Genomic DNA, 24,148 nt, shown 5'->3' on the forward strand with positions numbered 1-24,148 from the left:
TTATTTTGGGTTTGAGTAAGATTTTGTCATTGTTATTTTATACAGGATTTATGGCACATTGTGTGTCTGGCAGTCTGGCATATCTTTTGTTTGATCAATCTCCATGATGAAGGTTTCAAGAGGTTTGAACCTTCGTGCATGTTAAGTCTATGGCTTTGAAGTCTTTATTTAAATTCCTGTTTAACTCAGATAATCACATTTATTACCCGTTTGTTTAACATTTACGTTTATCCTTTCGTGTTATTATATGGCACCACTGACTGATAGATTGAGTAATTCTCGAATGCTGTATGTTAGATACAAAATTTGACCCAATATATCTTAGTACAATCGATGTCGGTATGAGTGGATTTCAGATAATATTAAGATGACGACAATTAAACGACCCACACTGTAAAATTCATTTAAGTTTTAAAGTTTTAAATTGTGTTTTACATGTATTGACTCTTGGTTGCTTAATGTGTCCGTTTCTGCATTCAAACGTGACAAGATTTCTTTGGCAATCTTACAATCCAGTTTGGCAACGGACGCAACAACTAAAGCTCGATGCTCAATACATTTCGGTTCGCAATCAAGACTCATCCATGCCCAATTTCTTCGTTGTTTACATAATTACAGTAGTGATGAGAGATATAATTGATGCATAGACAATTATAATAATATCTTAAACAACAGTTGTCCATCTTGAAACAGTTGTTTTTCGAAAAAATAAATGTGTCCATTTTGTCGTAGGGTGTAAAGTGCACACTATATGGGTAACATAACGATATAAATAGTTCATATAAATACAGTCAATTATAATTTACTGTATTCGTGTGGAAAACCATTTATATTAAGATCTTCTTCTAGTTGGATGTGGATCGCACCGGGTGACACCATCACAGGGGGTGACACCACAATGGTTATCTATAAAATGTTTGAATTGTTTTGCAGGAAGGAGGTTCACGGGAATGACACGATGACTATCACATGACTATCTATAATAACTCATATCGCATTATGAAACATATAATAAAATGCACGACTGTCTCAGTGTAACATATCATTCCACGTATACATACCAACATTCCATATTATGTGCAAAAAATATAATTGAATATAAGTAAATAATTACATAAAACTGAAAATTATCTGCCCTGTTCATTTATATTCATGATTTATGAACAACATAGATACATTTATGTTGACAGTTATTCACCTGCCACTCTAAAGTCATTTCATGCATTGTTGTTGCAGCATGGTGCTCAAATTTTGACTGTTTATTCCATTACTTTCTTGTTTACAACATACAGTACGTAAAGTATGTTTTTGTTCGTCGTGGAGCTTTAATGTTTCGGACTTACTCCCGAACTTAATTTCCTGGCAGAAAAATGACCGCAAATTGGCAGAGGAAGAAAATAACTTGGCATATATTGCTTTTTTTCGGTGAAGAAAGCTCCCTAATGTAATGATTAATGGTTAATATTCATGCACGCAATACGAGTTTTGTATCACACGTTTTTACATGAGTGAGTGTCATTTATATCCATACAATAACATCCCTAAATTGGTCAGAAAGGAAATGCAACACGTATTTGCGATTGCAACGGAATGACTAGAGAGAACGAACAATTTTAAGAAAGATGCACCTAACAAAACAGAACAAATAGATACATATTGCAAATATTATAAATTATACATTAATACAGAAATATGTTATACTGACAGCGCACATTACAGTAATACTAATTGCAGCGAATGCCAACGTTGCTTATAATTTTGGAAGACAATGGTTTTATGCAGCTTTCGGTATATGTTCTGATTTATACCATACGCGCCCTTCTTACTACCACATACAAATCATGTTATGTAAACCTTATAATTTATTCTTACTGTTTACATACATTTGGAGCAATATAAAAGATTTTGCATTATTATTATTATTATTACTATTGCTATTATTATTATTATTCATTGATTCATTCATCTTTGAAAGATTTGCTTAGATATTTGTTAAATCCCCGTGCTATTCGCCCAATTGTTTGTGCTAACTAAGTTTATAAGTAGATTTTAACATCAGTCCTAAGTAAGGCCTTCGAAATCGTTATATTATCAACAGGCTATTATCAGCTTTTAATTACCTCTCGATTCAAAACAGTATTTAATATATTATGTCAAAAGTAATTGAATGTCTTAATATGCCTATATTGTTTGCCATGAAACTTTTGAAACTTCTCTTTTCCGCTTTGTGTTACAGGTAGCAGTCTGTTTAAGTTTCCGAAATTCCAGAAAAAAGAGGCTGTGTAATATAATCCAAGTCTTAATGCTCGCTGATTTTTATTTTCAAACACATGAGTGTAAGTTTGATTTTTGTTCACGTTTTGCGTTTTATGTATCTTAAATAAAAATTACATCTCGCGTAAAATATATTGGCACATCAATTGAACTAAACAAAGTAACATAAAGAATTTAAATCAACAAGTTTAGTAAAAGCAACGAATAATTTATGCATCCAAGTTCCAAGTAAAAAATTAGAGACATTTACGTATTGTGTTCATTTAAATCACAACTAACCCTAAAAGTCTTATTGCAAGTCCAGCTGTATAGGATGTTCCGAATGAAATACAATAGTCTTGAGTGTCCTGACATACCACAGTAATACAATACAGAACTTCATTGAATGAAATCTCAATCATTCCAATGTTGAACTTTCGGTCCAAAACGTCAATAAGAATTTTTTTGTTCCAATGTATAGTTCAAATAAATAAATAAATAAATAAATAAATAAATAAATAAATAAATAAATATAAATAATAATAATAATAATAATAATAATAATAATAGTTATTATTATTATTATTATTATTGTTGTTGTTGTTATTATTATTATTATTATTAATACTATTATTATTAAATTTCTAATATAGAGTATTTGTGAATCAGCACAGATAGTGAGAGTAGATCAAATTGATATCAGGAAGAGAGGTGATCGAGCTTCGGTCAACAAAACAACCTTGGTGTGATGCAGACTGTAAAACAGCAAAATATCGCGCACTTGACGTACTTAAACTTCAGAAATAATACTATAACATATAACTTGAGTTTATATACGCACAATATAAACATATGCAAAATGACAGATAAGCATAAAAGCAACCTGTAAAGAGAAAAGGAATTGACAGGTGCTGAGGAGGCACTTTCCGACAAGGACAAGAATAGCTTCTAGAAGCTTTCAAACTGCCCAAACATCACTAATGGAAAAGTAACATGACCGGATGGCACCAGAAACTTTCAGAATTTTTTAATATACAGTATGAAATGGATTAAAACTTGAGAATAATGAAGCAAATAATATTCGCCATGAAAATCTGAATGGTAAAATAGCTGAAGTTGAAGTGCAACATCCAATATATATATAAAACTAAAATGCATATTATGGTACCCATTTTAATGTCTATTTTAAAATAATTGTTTTATCTTGGATATTTCCAGAAATGTTGGACCACGGCTGTAATTGCACCCATTCACAAAAAAGGGAATATAAATATGTCAGGAAATGTGTAGGGAGATTAGACTTTTACCATTCCTCAGAAAAATATTTACTCAGTTTTAAATGAAAGACTAGACAACTGGATTAAAGAAAATAATATTGTAGGTGAAGAATATATTGGTTTTGGAAGTAGATATTTCACTGTATATAATGTATTTACCCTAATCACATTGCTTCGTAAATATCATAGGAAACAAGATGTAGGTTTAATGCTCGTTATATTGTTCATGGGGAAAAAGACGTTTGACCGTATTGGCAGGGGCGTACTTTATCATAGTTTAGTAAATGAAAACATCAGCAATAAAATAGGAACGAATGAATATATGCAGCTGTCAATGCTTCTACGGAAACGGCAAATGGCTAGATATACAAATTTAATTGCCCGCCTGGGGTAGGCAAGGTTGCGTTTGATCACCTATTTTATTTTTAATATTATTAAATTATTTAATGACACATTTTGGACCAAATTAACGATTTAACATTAGAATATGATACTTTTTTTGCACTGTTGTATGCAAAATGAACTGGTTGCCTTTGCCAAAACTGCTACACAGCTTAAAATAATTCAAGATAATCTGAATGAATGCTGCAACATCTGAAAATTAAAGATAAAAATGGTTTTAAAAAATGTATTTTTTTCTCAAAAACAATTAAATATTTGAGAGGACTGAAACAAATATATAATATTTTTTGTTAAGCATAACCATGACAACATTGTGTAGCTTTTACTGCACCGTATAATGACTATTCATTTCCTCGAAGCAACGTCCTGAATCACTGATAAACGTAAAATATATACTGTATATCTAGCGTACCGTAAGAATCAGACACTTTTGTTTTAATTTTATTTATTTCGTCGATTTTTGTACAAATTATCATAAGGAAGATTTAACATTTCCCTTTATTTTATTTTGCATTCATAACTTAATGGATATTGCAAAAAATAATTATGCAGGTCTTTCTATTAGTTAATCAGAATTAGCCGGTTGTTGGAGACTATGCCATGTTGTTATATGTTGGTGTTGTTAGGTCATCGTTATCTATGAGCTATGAGACGATCGATCATAGTGCCCGGGTCGAATAAACAAAAAAAAAAACAACAAAAAAACAACAACATCGAATCAATGCATGGTATAACAGAGATATGAGCAGAGATATAGATTAGTACAACACGAGCCCCGGATGTAAAATATAACAACATAGTCAATTATATAAAGAAAATGAAATTGAACATGCCATTAGAATGATACATTTTCTCTTTGAAATATAAATACAAAAATGTATGTGAAATACAATTAACCGTTATATTATGCCAATAAAACAAATTTTGTCGTATAATCGAGTGAATGATAGAACTCACTGCTCAGCGTGCCGGCATAAAATGGGTGATTCTGATGCTTCCGAATTTAATCTTGGTGACAGGCCAGAGTCGCCGTATTCCTTTATCCTTACGTCTCTATCTCCGCAGTGTCGTTAGATCATTAACCGTGCATTGACTGTCTGCTCTCTTTCCCTACTGTCGTGTACATATGGAGCTTTTTTTCCTTCAAATAAATAAAATGCGACCTAAATATCTGTCAGGTTTTTCTTGTCATTCGTCGAACAATAATCCCACTCTTGTTATGTCGGAGATCGTCTTATCATGAATCAACAGACTAAAGCTAAAATGGTCAATTCCCAACCGAAGACAGACAAAACCTTATTATCATAAAATTAATGTCCTTTTCTTACCTAATAGCCGCATTCCTAACTGGAACCATGACATAACTGGCATCTTAGTTTTACGCCCCCGTGGTCTTAAATCACTCACTAAATGGTATCGGTTACGTGCGCCGAAATAATTCACAATTTAATAACAAAAATAAATATGGATTTCATATCTTGACTTTATTAAATTACTTGCTAATTAGTTAATTAGTAAGTCAGTGACATAAGTTTCCAGAAATAGAAAAATTAGTTCTCAGCATACATGATATATATCATTTGGGAGAGATGAATTCACATATTCACACGTTTTATACTAAAGATAATGAATGAAAATCTCAGGATTCGTGATTCCTATCACGTCATATCAAGGAACATAGAACACATTCTTGTCAATTAAATATTGTATGAGATTCTTAGAGACATATAACATTCAAGACAAATGAATGCACAATTAACATTTTAACTCAAGGCAAATTGAAGTATGAACTTAAAACAAATGAAAACAACTAATAATTAGGAACTTGTATCAACGAACATACTGTAGGGATTCAGACAAATCTTGTTTTTCCGAGAATCGTTTTCTTTCTTATGGAGTCGAATCTAATGTATTTTTAAGGTTCTGTGTCCCTCACTTCCAGCCACCCGTCACTTCCAGTCACCACTTCCCCTTCCACAGAAAAACTTGGACTAACTAATTTCACGAAGAAAATAATTTTGAACATTTAATTTCTGCTGGACAGCCTCATCATTAAATTTATCTAACCGCAAAATTTTAGCATGCCCATCGAAGTTCGAATGATTCCCTCCAGTCGGTCTTTATTAATAACTGTTTTGGAAAAACTCATTTTATGACACCTATTTCAAATGGCACGAAATAGCCTCTGATTTTCTCTAATTTCTCATTTCCCGCTATGGAACTATACATTAACATATCCTCTTCTTTTTCTCGAACATATATGCTACTGGTTGCTTATTAAAATTGAATCCTGAGCCCAAACAATAGCATATCACATCCTTCGCATGAAGCGATTTATTGTGAGCTTAGCCCTTGCGTCAAAGTTATTTGTTACGTGTCACGCTGACCACGACAAAATATGATGCGAAAACTTAGACAAAATTGTGTACACCTTTACACCGGTTATGAGTAAGACACTATTTAAAAGATTTTTGTTGAAATACGATAGGGATATAATCAGCTAGTCTGATATTTTAGAATACATTTACTTATTTAATACTTTTACGGTGCTGATGATCCTTTTGAGAATTGCTATTATTACATCAGGCACGATATATAACCGACGAAGAAGGAGTATGTCACTAGTTTTCTATGTCTGAGATGGACATGTCACATTGATCTATTAAGCAATGATGTTCTCAACTTTTTGTTTCTTTCTTTTAAGCTTCATATAGTTTGGGCCTTTACTTACGGAGTACATTGCTGTACCGTTTGTTTGTAATACTTTATTTAAATTTATGTGAATTCATCAGAATTTTCTGGAGGTTCTAAGTTTGAAACCATGTTTCCCGATTCTGCCAGAAGAGGAAATTTCAACTTTTCCAAGCTCGGACAGTAGTTTGTATCTGATGATGCCATTATAGATGGGTGGTATTCTGAAACCCGTCTGGCCACCAACGCCTGTGGACTTAAAATTGGATCATGCGGAACGCTCTACCCAATATGGCTCATGGCTAAACTAGATTAATCTTCTGATAAAAATTACTGTTGAACGTTATTAGTGTCATTATAATATGATAGAAATGAAAGTTGATCAAATAACCACGTGTTCTGTGTTGCTTATTTCGCGATTATATTTTGCTTCTAAATCGAGAAGTTACTTCATTAAAAAAACAGATCACTCATTCAGTAATATACCATTTGTCTGTAGAAATAATTTCAAACGACTCTTGAAACCAATTAATATCTTTTTATTAATAACTACTTTTTCTTCTCTTACTTCGTGCAATTTGTAAAATTGTTGGCATCAGTTAGGCTTGTGTTCGAACTTTAGTATTTGATCCTGCAATCGTTTTCTTTATATCCATAAAGGTACGCATCCATCAATAACCAGAATAACATCGACAGTGTCAGCGTGTACACAAACATGTTTTGACAAATGTGACTCGCCATTCCCGGCAAAGGTTACAACCTGTGGAACCCATTATGTTTACTACTTGGAACACACAACAACATACCCACATTGGCTTAATCTGAGACTCGAACCGGCGCTGACAGAGGTGAGATGACAGTGATCCGTAACGGGCCTCTAACTTTTTGTCTTATCGGGTATATGTGTATATAATTGGTTTAGTGCACTTTGGACAATAATATCTTGGAGTTGCGTTTATCTATCTGTATTCTTTCTTGCCTGTGCGAACAATATTACGAAATTTATATTTACATTTGAAGTTCCACAATTTCAGTTCCTCGCTCGTATGTTTTAATAATTTACATGTATCATCTCTGTTCATTAAATTCATTAAATAAAAAGTTATCGAATTAGTTCCATATTGTGTATTTGATTCGTTAACTATCAGACATATAAGCTGATTTTCCTCACAGGCAATACGACGGAAAGATGATGTTTACACTCAATCTCAGAGAAAAGAAACTATTGGTAAATAACTACATAATTAAATTTAATATAAATGAAATGTCGTCAAACAACAGGCATTACACTAATTATCGTAGATGTTCGTGACATAGACCCAAAAAGTCATTATATATAATGCATGTAATGATGTATGTAAAATGATGCTTACCCTTTCCGTCTTCCTCCAAAACATAGGGATGAAGAATTGTGTATTCTGACAGATGATCGGATCATCTTTAATATCTTCAGTGCAGTAATTGCCAATATTACGAATAAGAAAATATACAGTAATGCGTTTGGTTTCAGCATTTGTTAGGTGACTACCTGAATATCCTGGTCATTAGTAAGCAATTCTTACGTATTTTGTAACTTTCCAGTGGAACAAAATCAGTTAGTACAAATGCACCCGGAAGAAAATAAAAACACAAACGTTCAAACACACCGAGAGTATTTGGCTTGAGGTCGTTATGTTCCAATTTTCCATTTCTAAAGGCCTCAAGTGACCACTCATTGAGCATCGAAGTATTCTTAGATGTGCTTGATACCACAAATAAGTTCCCTGTGATTGAGCTAAGAAATATACATTCAAAACCTCTAATAGCACATATATTTTATGTTGTTGTTTCTTTCTTTCTTTTTGCCTCAGTTTGATAACATTTATCAGAGCGCAATCCTAAGCTATATATCTGCATTTAATGACACACGACCGAATCACCCAATATACATAAGTAGTCTTACCTCAAAGTACCAAATAATTACACGTCATAATAACAAAGAATGGCTTTATTTAACAGTGACTTTTGAGGAAATTTTCTATGCTACCACAAATTCCCTGGAGTCCAGTTCATTAAAAGCGACACCTGTACTTAATTCATTAAATATTTTCACAAAACTAATTTCCAATATCAAACAAATAATCAATAAAATTGATCAAAATTTATTAATTGAGAAGCAAATACAAATAGGATGTATCCTACTATTTTAATCATAAATTTGATTAAAAAATGTAAAACGAGTGACGAAATCGCCTGGTATTTTGTTTTACGTTTTGTCCAAAATATGTCAATTTTTTCTGGATATTTTACAGAAAGAACAGAACAGGCATTTACATAATCTAAGAAACTTTTACATCGAATTAAGTTTTGAGTTGTAACTACTGTCTTGTTACTTTCATCGGGATTCTTTTTGCACCAAATCGTTTCATCGCAAGGATAGCTTGCAGTGCAGAATTAGTATAGCGTTTCGGAAATGTTATATAGCTCGTGTCATTCAACTCAAAATAATCTTTAATTCAAACTTACGTTGCCGAATATTTAAAAAAAATTTATAGGTATTTTCTTTCTTTTCCAGCGGAGGCATGATGTATAAAGTTAGATACATATCGTATAAGAGGGACAACACAATCAAAATATGCTAGTTCCGTCTTAAACAAAAGGGCGAATACATTGGTGTAGGCCGATAAATCAGCCCTCTCTCGTTATGATTTTGAATTTCGGTTTAGGTACTAATATCACCTATTGTTTTAAACATCCAAAAATCTGCAGCCAGTTTTGACTGCACACATCGGTGTACATTTTATACACTTACCGCTATTTATTGCGGCTGTGGAGCTACCATCGGCTGAAGGGTTTCTTTGGTAACATGTATATTATTTTTCCGGTGCAAATTCTAAGTTTGGTAATTTCGCGGTTGCTGGTATATGTCTGAAGTGTAAGCAGGTTGATTCCGGAAATATGTGCACGGAGCAAAATTGCACATTGTAATGAACAGGTGATATCAACCCAAATATCATCCATCTGTATCAATATAGATTTGTGAGGTTATTTTCTCGGATGGGGATTTCTTTGTTACAAACACATGGCACGTTTGCAATCAGTAAATTAAACTCTTAAGAATAAGTATTTCAGAGGTTAAAACTAGTATTGGGGATCAGAAAGTCACACTTGTAGTTGACTCTTATATACCACATATATATTTATTTATAAACGTGTTGAATCTTATCTGCTAAAGAAATATATTCATATATAAATATTTATTTTATTATAGATGTATTACACTGTGTTGTTTATATTTATTTACATATGTAAGGACTATCTATCTCAATAATGGGGAAGACGAAGCTTCCGCAGTCATTCTTTCATCAATAAAAAGCATATATTAATAGTATTATTGTTTTTGTTTTTATTATTATTATTATTATTATTATTATTGTTGTTGTTGTTGGTGGTGGTGGTGTAGAATTTTTGTGAGACACTCATATGACAAAAATATAAACCATGATCAATAGGAAAGAAACCTATTTAATACTTAGTAATATTTGGAAACATTAAGACAGTTACTATGGAAAATAGATTATGTTAATTGGATGTGTATAATTGGGACATGGGGTCATCGTCAGCTTCCAAGTAACCTTTATGATTTGCTATGTCCACAAACGGTCAAGATTCAGATACTGACTTTAACGTAATCAAATTAAATATACATTATACATACCAACCGATTAATATTTGACAATTTGACAAAGTGTGTTAATTGTCAGATATTCAGTATGTAGTATGAATTTAGAAAAATGGATTTAAAAAGAGGTCTGATTATTTTATAGAATGAGATGAATGTAAAACAAAATATATCTTTCGATCAAATGTATTTATGTCCTTTAAGCAAGAATATCAAGACCACTAAACAATATATAATGCAAGAATAATAATATAAAAAAACCCACTCTTAGCTGTTTGTGAGTTTTTAATTTATTTGTTTATTTATTTAAACAAGGGAAACTTTAGGGAAAAACCGACATGATCTCTCCACCGACAAAGTCTGCATAATTTCACACCTCTGGGGAATTTTTTGCCTCGTCTAGATGATGATACTTACGTTGGGGATGACAGTTCTAGGAAGCTCAAGTCCATCGTAAAAATGGCAACTATTGTGCTGTCCCTAAGTGATTCTTTTTTGTGATGACTACTTCTTGTGATCTTTCATTGCAAACAAAAATGCAGGAAAGAGAAGTAAGCGAATTTAAAATTAAATATCCATCGTCGCTAGCCACGGGTGACAAACCTGTACGCTCCTATGCCTAAGTGAGAGACAAAAAAGCTTTCGCTTGCACTTTCTGGAATGCTGATCATTGTTGTTTAGCCTGCTATACTCCTCTTTAATTTCAAGATTGCTGCATAAGATGCAGTTGAATAATGACAGTTCCATCCCCTAGTCTCGCCAATGAATAATTCGTGAAATCCTTGCTGATTTCCAAGCTATAGATTACGTCATTTCACCACATGTTTGACGTCTTACGATAAAAAGATTTGCTCGTCTCGTAGTTCACTTATTTGTTTCCTCGTTATTCAATGACCGAGAAAGTGAGCGAGTGATTGTTTAAGACTTATTTTATCTTTTTTTGTTTTACCTGCGTTATTATTTTTATTTTCGTTTTCACTTATTTCTTTTTTATTATTTCTTTTGTTCATGAAAAAATGTTCAAGTCTTATACCAAACTGGTAAGTATTATTCTGTTCCCAACAAATAAAGTCCACAGCTGAAGAGAAGAAAACGTCAGTTTTCTTCGTCCCAATGAGCGACGGATGGATTTAAAGTAGAGGATAGAATGATCAAATCATTTAGCGACCTAGTCGTTTTAAGAGAGAGAGAGAGAGAGAGAGAGAGAGAGAGAGCGACCAATGAATTCGAAAAAATAGGAAATTAAATTAATTTAATAAATGTAAATATGTAAAAGTAAATAAATTAGTTATTTACAATATTTATGTATTATTTATTTAGACATCATTCTAAAACTTAAGTCAAACTCACTTGGCTTAATTCTCTCACCCTTTTATTGTTTTGTTTCCTGTCAGTTGAATTAACGTCGCCTGCGTCCATTCGGACACGTACGACGGTTCTGTGGGTTTTCGTGCCATCTTCTTTTATTTCAACGTTAAGTGCTACACTTGCTGATAATTTGCATGGGTCTTATGCTAGTTTCAGTATGAAATAAGTCGAGATAAAAGTCTTGGACCTAATATCAGTTATGCAGTTCAACATTCCAAGCGAAGTATATAACACCTTTATTTATTGAAACAGGTTCTCATTAATACTGAAACGTTTTGAATTCATCATAAACTTCTTGATTGATTGATTACACCGAATCATTTAAACAATCTTTATTGTGCAGCTTAACAAGGCCTGATGATAAATTTGTCAACACGATGTAAATGCATGTTCAAACGTTTGTCCCTATTGCTCTTGACACTTCTTTCAGAGGACACATATCTTAAAGTGTGAAATATATTAGGTTTAACTATGAAGCGAAATTCTTGCAAGAAAAGCCAACACATATTGTATAACCCAGTGTGTGTGTGTGTGTGTGTGTGTGTGTGTGTGTGTGCGTGCGTGCGAGGCATCTGCTAGTACTATTTTAATAAGCCCGTGGTATGACTCAGCCGTGGATCGAACCTGCGATCTCCAGCTTCCAAGGCGGACGCTGTAACCACTTAGACCACTGGATATATCCCAGTGTAAATGTATGCATGATATATAATAATCATGTATTCAGATTTGATGCGGTTAATTGCGCAATTGTGTTTTCTTTTTTCTCTTTCCTCACAATATAATTGTTTCTGATAATAAGAAAGACAAAATCTTCATTTATCACGCTGTAATCTATAATTTCACATTCAAAAGTTTATCATGTATTTCAAATTGCTCTGATGTAAAGATATAAGAAGAAAATTAGATTTCTGGATTCATTATTTCATTTAATTTGTAAATTCGTTTTACTTATGTGTGTATCTTTTTCATCTTGATCCTCCTTTTCGTACTCTCATTAGTGTCGATTAACCGTGATTAGGAACATAGCTAACCAGGAATAAATCGAGTTGGAAAATACGTATATCCACGCTGACGCGTTTAAACCACCATTTTCAATATCAACCTCTTGGATAAATGAGGGTAAGGAAGGATACAGGCGCCATTAATAGCCGTTGATTTGCAGTTTCCAGGTAGATGAGAAATACTTTTGAGAAAGGTAAATACGAATATAAAACACATACTGACTTTGTTTAGATATTTTTTTCATTTTCTTTTTTCTTTATTCCCTTTGTTTTTGTTTTTGTGTGTTATTTTTAAAATGGTATGCGCCTATATTTCATATGCTCTTACCGAAAATGAAACACACCATAATACATATCCTTACAGAGTTTTAACAAATAAGGTTACATTAAAATTGTTAGAGCTAATTATCTAAAAATTAAACAAAAGGCATTCACTGAAGAATGTACTGCAAATTTATTAGTAATTGTGAACAATCGCTTACTTAGAGCTTGACGGACACGATGTTTTAATTTTTATGCTTTATTTTTTATTTTGCTTTGCACCCGCATTTGCGTGTGTTTTGGGTACAGACATACGGGACTATCTGGCCGATATACGCTTGATTGGGACGAATGCTTATTTTCTAGCATGACCTGGACATTAGCAGTGCTATAAGTGTTCATTTGCTTCATTTAACTTCTGTTTAGGACACTGCTTATCCGAAAATGTTTTATGGAAAGATTACCAAGACCGCTCCAATGGCCTAGTGGTTAGAATGTCCGCCTCAGAAGCGGGAGTTCGTGGGTCTTACCAAAGACTTAAAGGCACAATAGTGCAGAGTGTCGGTAATTTTGTGAATGTTACAGATCATGTAACTAGTGAAATGTGTCGACTTATAAGCTGAAATAATTCAAAATAACCTAGAGTTTGAGAAGATTAAATTGGGCAATTGATAAATAAACGAGAGAAAATGAATTTTTGTGGGGGCCCGCTTTAATTGAAACTTGTAGGTCACGAACTGTTACGGAAGCCTCACGTGACCACAAAAACGTATACGTCATCTTCTTCCAGTGGGCGGGTTATGAGTCACGTGGTTGCAATTTAAATATCTACTATAAACAAAAATGGCGGACACACGTGCGAGTCAAAAACGTAAAGGTCCCCGGCGCTTGTCGCTTTCCGATAAGAAACGTCGAAAAACTGTCTTTGTAATATGCCCAAAATAGATGTGATCGGCTGATCAATATTTCACTCGGTGACTGCATTGTGTGTATTGTATGTTGGGGTGGAATATATTATTTATTTTTTATAACAGCGTGCTCATAAAGGTCATTTTGTACACCTGTCAATTATCTTCGTGAGACAGGTTTTTTTTAAATTCGGCGAGGGAACTTAGATACATTTACAAGCGTTATCATTATTTATATCATATCTATCCCTCTCTCTCTCTCTCTCTCTCTCTCTCTCTCTCTCACACATCCCCTTAGATTAATTTGACATTCACATTACTTGCATGAAAGTTTAATAACCTTATCATGTAAACGTGATGGAACAAATAATAAGATTTTATTGTACATCTTTCAACTACTAGTAAATCTATTATAAAGCACTGTATTGACTACAATTACAAAAAGGATCTCTAGTCATGATAGGAAAGGATGTTGTAGTGCTACCAGAATATATGGTTGGCAGATTGTTATCAGTTAAAGGTTTGAGCTGCAGTCAAGTTAGTTTTATTGATGTGAATATTTTTTAGATCTATTATTATGTATTCTTGCTCAAATGAAGTATTTCAGTTCTAAGTGTTTAACACAGTGCACAAAGAACCAGATTTAAAACATACCTTATAATACAAATGAATATTTAATTCATATTTTAAGTTACAAGGAATATAGCAAGAGATGAACCCCAAGCATACAGAACCGATGGCCAGTACATTTTCATGCTTCACATCAACACCTGGCCAAGTGCTTTTGCAACATTCTGAGAGAATGAAGACACCTTCAGTATCTGAAGTATTTGCTATTGAATCAGGAAGGTAAAAATGACAAGTTTCTTGCAGATTTTTTTTGTGTTTGGGTGGGGGTTGTCTTACAATTGTCATTCTGCTGAAAACAATGATGTAACAAATGCAATGTTGATAAAGGACATTATTATAACTGCCAGCAGGTTGAGTTCCCACTTCATGCTTTTCTTAGTTTGAGTTCGAAAAAAAACCTTGAATTTCGCTTTCTCAGAAGTGGGGTTGGGTATTTCAACTGTGCCACTCGATGCATAGAAAAAGGCATAATCTGAACTGTCATTGTTTTGGTTATGCAAAAAAGTTCCAGTATACTGTGCTGGCTAACCCAATGATCACAGCTGTTTTTTTTCCCACTCAATACTTAGAGGACCAGTGATTGTATATTTAAATTGTGTCTACATGCCTCATATGCTTTCTTTATGCCGTTTCCCATTTATACATGTATCTATGTCCCACATGCAGTTCTTGCTAACACCCTCTTCCCACCTATCCACTTAGCTCATGATGAATGCACATAAGACATATTTAATTTAAAAACAAAATACTGAGATAACATTTGAAGTTTGTTTTTGTAAACCACTGGCAGTTCATTAGAACTTTATTCATTAGGACTGGTGATATAACTTATTTGGGATTTAATTTACAGTACTGTAAGTTCTTTTTAAATTTCATTTTTTATTCTTGGGAATTAAATGACTTGTTGGTTTTCACTCTTTCTGTTATGATATAAATCAAGTTGTCTTATCACTATGGGATCACCATGACAAAAGAGACCAGCTTTAGGTGCTAAAGGTATTGATTGTGGCATTCTTGCAGAGTATCTTGAGGAGTGTCCTAAATCACGTCACCAATACACATGAGTAAATCCTCTCACATGGCCAAGGCATTAATAAATGTCTTCATGAACCTTACCTGGAGAATGAAGAGCTGACAAAGCCTTGGCTTGATGAAGATGATCCCAAGAAGAAAGCCAGAGTGCTGGAAACCTTGGCACAGGTGCTCTTGGACCAAAGGTTCCTAAACAGTGGAGTATTACTTAAATTTCAGGTATGCCATTTCAGGATTGCAACAATTGCATGGCATTTAAAAGAAAAATGTGAAGAACACTTTAAATATTTTTATTCTCAACTAAATAATAAATTACTGTATATATTTACCATTTGAAGATCTGAATAAGTTAGAATTCATAAGATGTGTGCACATGATACATGTATGGTGACTCTCCTTCTCAAGTCTTTGGTAATTTCAGGTATAATACATGCACATCAGGTATAAACAATTCCATGACACTCTATCAATAAACACTTCAGTAAAGATTTTACGTATGCAAAAATTACCAACAGTAATGATTATTTAATAATTGTATTAATCTGTTAGCAGATTACAAATAACACATGTTACAAGATACATGTTTTTGATAATTGCAGAAGCACTGCTGAGCTTGAAGTTTTTCATCAGCAGATCATGATGTACAGTGCCAAGAGATTTTCATACATCCCTCCTGTGTGCAGGATTAGGAATGAGCTAGCTGCTTTGGATCACAATATCCATAGTGGCTGAGGTGTAATGAGAAACAAAGAAGGGGAGATAGTGTAAGCTTGTTTCACTACAGGACATTAGAAATAATTTTATATATTGATTGTGAATTATGATCCCTGCCTGGAGATCAGACGAATGGAGTATTATTCACATGTACAAGTCATGAAAACATTGTATTTGATACAAGTCATTTTGCAACAATCGGCACACATTTATATTTGTGGTAAGGAATCTTAATATTTTCATGCATACAGATCTTGTAATTAGTATTGTTATCATTCTAGTGGATATTTATTTTGATTTGAGCAATGCAAGTCTAATAATTAGATCCAGTGATATGTATAGCACTTTCCCAGGGGACTGACACTCTTTATTAAGGATATATGGGGTTTATGGAATATCCTCAGGACGTTTGGGGTAGATGCTGTCATCATGATGATTACTAGCTAATACCTGTTCATGAAAACATGTTGCTTTCTGACGGAATGGGCAAAAATGAATCCTGTCTCACATAGTATTTTGTGGATAGAACAAAAACAACCCCTCAACAACTCCTTCTTGGGAACTGATCATGAGGCTCTAATATTGGGTAAAAAGTTAATATGGGTTAGCATGGGGATGCTTGTCACACATGTTAAGAAAATAAAATTTTCTTTAAAACAGGCATCAATGTTACAACAAAAAAAGCGGCAGATGGTCCATCTACCCTTGCAAGGAAAAGAAAACATCCCCACATCAGGGAGCTTATAAAGAAAGCCCTCATCTGTCAACTTAAGGGAAAGCAGGGTATGCAGAGGAGAAGAGAACTAAAGGAAAATGATCCCAGTAGAATTTGTAGAAACCTGGCACCTCAAGAACCACCATCAACTCTAGTTTTGGTGTGGTGAAGGAGATCTCTCGATTTTAATTATGTAAAATATGAAACAGTGTCTGATATATGGAGGTGTCAGCTACGGCAGGTTACACTTTATATAATATCCTGAAATATCAGTAGTTGAAAATAAAATAATGTATAATATTGTATCTGCAGTTGCTGAAAACATTTTATATTGATTATTTATGATCTTCGTGCCCACATTGTTTATAGGTAGAAATAAACTGGTGTTAAAAAAAATCTGATAGCATTATTGTTTGATGCAATATTATGTGCATTTATAAGAAAACAATGAATAAAATCAATTGTATTCATTTATATACAAACTCATACACACAAGAAAGTGTTTAAGTTCATGCAAGCCTAGAGGGGATGAAGCCAGTGTATTGTCCATCTGGATATTTGTCATGTATCTGCCAGAAACAGCAAGAGGGAATTACATGTCTCTGTCCAGACCCCAGCCTTCCATGTTGCCGTAGTATGAACTGCCTATAGGTAGCATGACTGTTGGCACTCATCAAGTCAACTTTACTGTTGAGGACAAGAACATTTTGTCTGTACATCCTGGACAAGGCAAGTACATCCTCATCAAGGATTAGATCTTGAAAAATCTGAAAAATTATTCCAATTGTATTATGCTATTTCTAAAATGTAAAAAAAATATATTTTAAGAAATAATAGGAACATGTGCTTATTCAAATGTTATTCATCTTCGATCAGCAAATTCCACTGTGAAATACACGTGGATCAAAACTGCACATGGTTTTTATTTTGACATGAACACTGAGAGTTCCATCGCAACTAGAACTGATAGTTTATGTTAAGATGGACAGCTCAAAGTTTTTGGGGAGCATTTCTAGAAGTCAGAGACTCCTGTATTGGGATCAAATAGGAATGGCTGATTGCAGCTTAGATTTGTTTAGTATAGTGAGGTACCCACATTGAAATCAGGTAATGAAAAGAATCTACTCGATGAGTATCAGTTGTAAATTAAAACAAAGTCCTTATCATTTGCACGCATGTCTGTTTTTGGACGGCTTACAATTTTAAAATTCTTTCACAGTGGTTGCAAAGAAATAACATTTACAACAATCATGTTTGTACATCAATTATCAATCTTTGAGAGTCCACCTTGGAAATGGAATTCATTTAATGAATTAATTGGTACAAAGTGCAAGTTGTACATTCATAGGCATGTGCTACACATATCCTGTATACAGAAAGAGGTTTTCTGTAATGTAGCCAACATACCTGTCAAGTTATTCATACCTTTTGTATATACATTTTGCACATAAAAAATTTAAGCTTTGGCATTAACACACTCAAGGAATATATAATAGTTATTGAAAGAATTAAAGAAATTTCAAAATTGTCATTGAATCGAGTAAATCTGTTATACAGAAATCATTTGCAGTAATCACTAGTTCAAAGGTGGAAACATTGAATGCCAAGCAGACTGGGCAATTAAAATTCTTACCCAAAAATGTTCGATCAGATATGAAGAAAAAAAAGTTTCTTGCAAGCCTTCATGTCAGTCTTAATTCTGGACAAATAAAACAATTTAGGATTATTAAGTCCTTATGTTTATCATGATATTGCATATATAGTATTATCTTAACATGTTTTGGGGCTTTAGAAATACACATTAAGGCATGCATCATATTTAAAACAGAAGAATAAAAGTGTAGCATTTATTTCACAAGACTTAAATGGCTATATGAATTCTGTACATGTCTAATTTTTTTTAAAAAAAACTGCAATCTAGTCAGGTCTGATTGCTGAACTCCAGTAAGATTGCATAGACTTTTTGTTACCAATTTGTATTTAAAAAAGATAAAACTAATAAATGTATTACTGAAGTTGGTTTATTAATTAAATTGAAAAAAGAGCAAGTTGACCTTAATAGTATTGATTGTTTGTACGCCACTAGCGTAGATCACTAATACCTATATATGAAATGATTTTAGCTAATCTACCTTTAGGCCCTCATAAAAAGGAATTTATTTATTTTAAGCGTATCTCTGAAGCCGCTGTATATATTGGTTTGGAAGAAGGAAATAGAGTTGACATTTCTAATGTCAACTGGAATACTATTCCAGAGCAAAGTTCCAGAGTACTGGAAACATTTTTTGAATAATTCCTTATTTGGTTTGGGAATTTTATACTGTTTGGTAGACATGGATCACAGTTGTGGATTATTACCAGGTAGCATATACTTGAATAGTGATTATAAATATTCAGGAGCACTATTATTGGATATCATGTACATTAATTTGGCTTTTCTCAACCGGATTCAGTCTTTAATAGTAATAATTTTAACTTACCAGCTAAAATTTTCCTTGCTTACTTTCTGGATTGATATAGCCTGAATGCACTTGTTTTAAGATGTGCCAGCTTTGCTATGATTTTATCATTTGAATTACTCCACACTGTGTTACAGTAGTCTAAATAGGGTTGTATGTAACTGTTATAAAATAGTTTTCTGTACCTTATCCTACTGAAAAGCCATAAACTTGAATTAACTTTTTTACTGACATGTTCAGTCCATGATACGTTATTATTTACCAAAACACCAAGTAGTCTATCATGACAAACTATTTGCAAATTTGTATCCTTCCATGTCAGACATAGTTCATCACTACCAAGATTCGTTCTTTTTTGCTATGTTGAGATAAGTAATATTTTAGTTATTCAACTTTTTACCACTATGCCATTGCATGTGCACCAGTTGTCCAGTTTGTTTAGGGCATCCTGTAAATAAATTTTTAGTTTGTGCTTTGTGTTTTGGATGTCTGACAATGTTGTGTCATCTACATAGAGATCTGTAGATGAAATTGAGTCCCTTAGTAAAAAGTGGTAGGCCATTAATAAATAGTATCAATAGTAATGGACCTAAAATTGAACCTTTTGGTACTCCATATCTAATTGTTCCAGGTTCCGACAGAACATTATTTATATAAACATGTTGTGTTCTCTCACTTAAGTTTGAAGTAAACCATCTAATTGTGCTTTCATCACGTTGGTTGATTTTCAGTTTCTTAAAAGAATTTCATGTACACCAACCAATAAACTTTCCTGAAATCTACAAACAGAGATCCTATTATTCAACTTTGATCAAGTGGTTGAAGCCATTTATCAGTTAGAGAGATCAAGTCAGTCTCACATGAATGTTTCTGTCTAAAGCCTGATTGAATAGGGTGTAACAGCAACTGTTTCGTTAAATATGACATGAACGAGTCATGGACATGTTTTTCAATCAATTTTGACAAGTTTTGGTTGTATTGAAATTGGCTGGTAGTTATCAGCATCATTCTTAGAACCAGATTTGTGCATAGGCATTACTTTTGCAGTTTTCCATATTTTGGGGACAGATGAGGTTGCAATATTTAAATTGATTATGAATGTTATGCTATCTGAAATAGCTGAGGCAGAAGTTTTAATGAGTGGTGGACCAATCTGATCAAGTCTTGTAGCTTTCTTGATATCTAGTTTACTGAGACATTTTTTAGCAGTACCTGTGGGATAGAGAAACATACCTCGTTAGGGATTTTTCAGTTAATTATAGTTTCTATCACTGGTTCTTTTAACTTAGTGGTAACTTTAGTGAAAAACAAAATCACTCAAAACATTTGCAATGTCAGTGTCATCAGTGACTTTTGTGTCATTTACCAGAAATGAGTGAATTTTATTTGTCTGATCTTTGTGTGTTACCCCAATGAGTTCACTGAAGACTTTCCAAATGGAGTTTGTGTTGCTCTTTGTGTTTTCAAGCATTGATTGATAAAAAGTATTTTTTTAACCTTTTCAATCATACTTGTTATGTTATTTCCCCATACTTGATATTGTGCATGGTTTCCCATAGCCTTCATTTGGTCTCGTGTCTTCATAGTATCTAGAATGTCAGTAGTAAATCAGTTAGGTTGGATTTCATACTTTACTCAATGTACTTTTAGTGGTGCATGCTTAGAGACTACATTCATAAATCAGTCCACACCCTTAGAGCTTCACATATGTCATCAAAATTTTGGATAATATTCCATTGAACTTTATATAGGTCATCTTGAAATTGTTATTTACTTCAATTTTGGAAAGATTTGTAAGTGATAGTTTTGTGTGCATTGTTCCTATTTATGTTGCATTTAACCTTTCTTGTCAAAAAAGTAGGATAGTGGTCACTAAGACCAACATTTGGTACATTAACATAAGCCACATTGTTTGGTAGGTTGGTATAAATGTGATCAATAAGAGTGCTTGATATTTCTGTTACACTTGTGGTCTCATTTACCAGCTGGATTAGGCCTAATGATTCAAAAAATTCTATCCAGTTACTCCTTATTTGAGTACTGAGTAGGTCCTTATTTACACTGCTGAGTATATATGTTTCTTTCTCCTGTGCGTGCACATTTTCTATTTGTTTCAAAGAGCTATTATTCCAAATTGCTTTGGAGGAAGGTGACCTATAAATGAAACCAACTAGGAATGATTCTGCATTATTTTGAGAAATTTCCACCCAAATATTCTCAATTTCATGTGACCCCAAGTCAGGTCGCCTTTCTGCATTTACATCTTGTAATGTATACAAGACACCCCCCCCCCCCCGCTGTCTCTCTGTTCCTGCATAATGGTTTATTGTAGCCTTGACAGTGAAATAGATATTCATTGTGGCTAGCATTTAATTTGGTTTCAGTGAGTCCTAAAACATGCATATTATTTTCCTTGGAAGACAACATTAACTTAATCTGTTCTATTTTTCCACTATACCTTGTACATTTAAGTGACCCATGTTAAAACCTTTTGTATTTAGTTTCATATCAATTATATGTATTTCATCATGCAATGGGGTACTCCATGAGATTGTCTCCATAATACTTTTACCATTTTGGTATCATATAAGGTGGCCATATAAATGAGGTGGCCTCTGTATTTTCTATGGTATCTGTGCATAGTCTTCCTTTATCAAATCATATTGGGGTGGGGTGTTGAGTAGCAACAAAAGTAAAGCAGTTTAAACATACATTGTTTGGTAAAATAACTAATCCTTTAATACAAGTATGCATTTTCTAAGTTGTGCAAAACACTACTGACATAGATATTAGAGTCTTTGCCAAGTTACTTAGTACCAAACATTTTTCAGTATCTATGAATAATTGTTTTGCAAGATATAAATAAACAATTACCCTCATTCTTGTCTGCCTTGTCTGAATGAACTATGTGCAGAGCTTGGTCAGCTCAGATTTTAGGCTGCACAGCATGTCTTCCTCCTCTCCCCCATCTGGTTTTTCAACTTCTTGCTCCATGCCTCATCCTTCCTCTCCCTCTTCCTCTTAAAGGTTGTTCTAGAATTGAGCTTGAAAGTGAGCTGATTTAAGTCAGTCTAATGAATTTTAATATGTAAATGTATTTCATAATATGAAAACTAATATATTCATGATTACTTATCAAACTTATAGGAATATAGTGTTAACTTTGGATCAGAAATTAATACATGAGAGGTTGTGATTTGATGGAAGTTTTTTTGGGCTGGATCAGGTCAAGTGTTGGGTGGGGTGGGGATCCAAAATTTAAAAAGGGCCCCTACTTTCCTCGAATGGGTACCAAAGCAAAGTCTATGTGTCTATTTACTCAGTGTGCACAATACCCAATAAACATGTGCAAGAATAAAGCTGTGGTCAAACTTCAGCTGACAAGTGACTGTACGTTTGTGTGTGTGTAGTTTTTTATGATCTGGCCATGAGTTTTCAACCTGGATTCCATATTCTAGTCAGATTTAAAAAAAGAAGCTTATTTAAAACCTTGTGTATGTAAAGTATTAACTTGGAGAAGCACACAAATTCTTTTCCGCTTTGTTTGAAACGTCAGAAAGATGGGTGTTAGGGGTCCACTGGTGACAATCTGGTTAGAATTTATAAATAGATGAATGAAAATGCTCAAGTTTGAGCATTTTTAAATATCCCTGATGCTTTTCATTTATAAAATTGAGTGGTGGGGACGTGAGGGAGTACGAATTCTACTGGGCAAGAAATAAAGTGAGTACCCGTGGGTTTTTGCAATACTGTACAGAGCACGTCGATTTAAATTATTCTCGTACCACAAAAAACTTTGATATAACACTATAAAAGTAGTTCTACATACATTTCATTGTTTCCTCTCAAAATTAAAATTAGAAAGGAAAAGGATAAAAAGAAAAGAACGAGATCAGAAGAAGATCGTACTCACCGTTGTTGACATTTTGGCCGGTCTCGTAGCGTGGTTGTGTTTTACGTCATCATCTTCAGTGTTTACAATGTGGCCTATAATTATGCAAATTTCGGTCACCGGAATTATGTGTGTTATTCATTCGGGATCTGCCGATCACTGCCTAGCGGGATTTCAACATGGAGACGATAGATTCGTTACTCTACGTACGAAGATTTCAGAGCTCGTATTTCATAACGAGAACCCCTACGTACTTGATATTACCCCAGAAATGCCTTGTAAATAGCATTTAATCAGTTGATATACATAAATGTTCCAACATTTTTGCAAGAAAATTCACCCTCAGCTGCACTATTGTGCCTTTAAAAAAAAATGGTACTAACAACTGCCTCGCTAGGTGCTCAGCATTAAGAGGTTAATGTTAGGACTGGGTGGGACATCATGCTACATGTCTGGCACATGCCCCAGTCCTAGACATCACTATAAACTGCCACGCTGTAAACATCGTTGCGATATAACTGAAAAATTGTTACATCTACTTTAAGATCCTAATCACACATCATATAAAGATTGCCGACTGAGACGGGAAGGGCTGAAGGACTTTAAGTCTGGTTCCCTGACCTCTCTCCACTCTTCATAATGGAGTGGAGAGAGGTCAGGGAACCAGACTAAAAGCCTTTGAACACACTAGCGCGTGCTAGCTGTACAGCCGGGTCGAGTTAGGGGACGAGGTGCACAATTTTGTTTGTGACATCTGGAATGTCTAGGGAGGTCTCCTACACACGTATCTACAAAACAAGCATACTTATCTACATGTATATCTCTCTATATATATCCGTTATGGATCCCAACCGATTAAATTGATCTCCAGGCTAACTTGGAGA

General features: G+C 33.7%; 1 protein-coding gene across 1 annotated transcript; it reads right to left on the bottom strand.

The window, feature by feature from the left end:
• Nucleotides 1–15,758: 15,758 nt before the first annotated feature.
• Nucleotides 15,759–23,513, bottom strand: LOC149799424 (P2X purinoceptor 7-like). Its single transcript, XM_089958772.1, has 3 exons — nt 23,286–23,513; nt 22,247–22,405; nt 15,759–17,680 (listed from the first exon to the last, which is right to left on the bottom strand). Exons 2-3 carry the CDS (start codon nt 22,250–22,252, stop codon nt 17,423–17,425), a joined length of 264 nt encoding a protein of 87 aa, XP_089814898.1. The 5' UTR covers nt 22,253–22,405; nt 23,286–23,513; the 3' UTR covers nt 15,759–17,422.
• Between the last annotated feature and the right edge of the window lie 635 nt (nt 23,514–24,148).

The sequence above is a fragment of the Sinohyriopsis cumingii genome, chromosome 5 (assembly GCF_028554795.1).
Source record: "Sinohyriopsis cumingii isolate HCF-2022 chromosome 5, ASM2855479v2, whole genome shotgun sequence".
Taxonomy (NCBI): Eukaryota; Metazoa; Mollusca; class Bivalvia; order Unionida; family Unionidae; genus Sinohyriopsis; species Sinohyriopsis cumingii.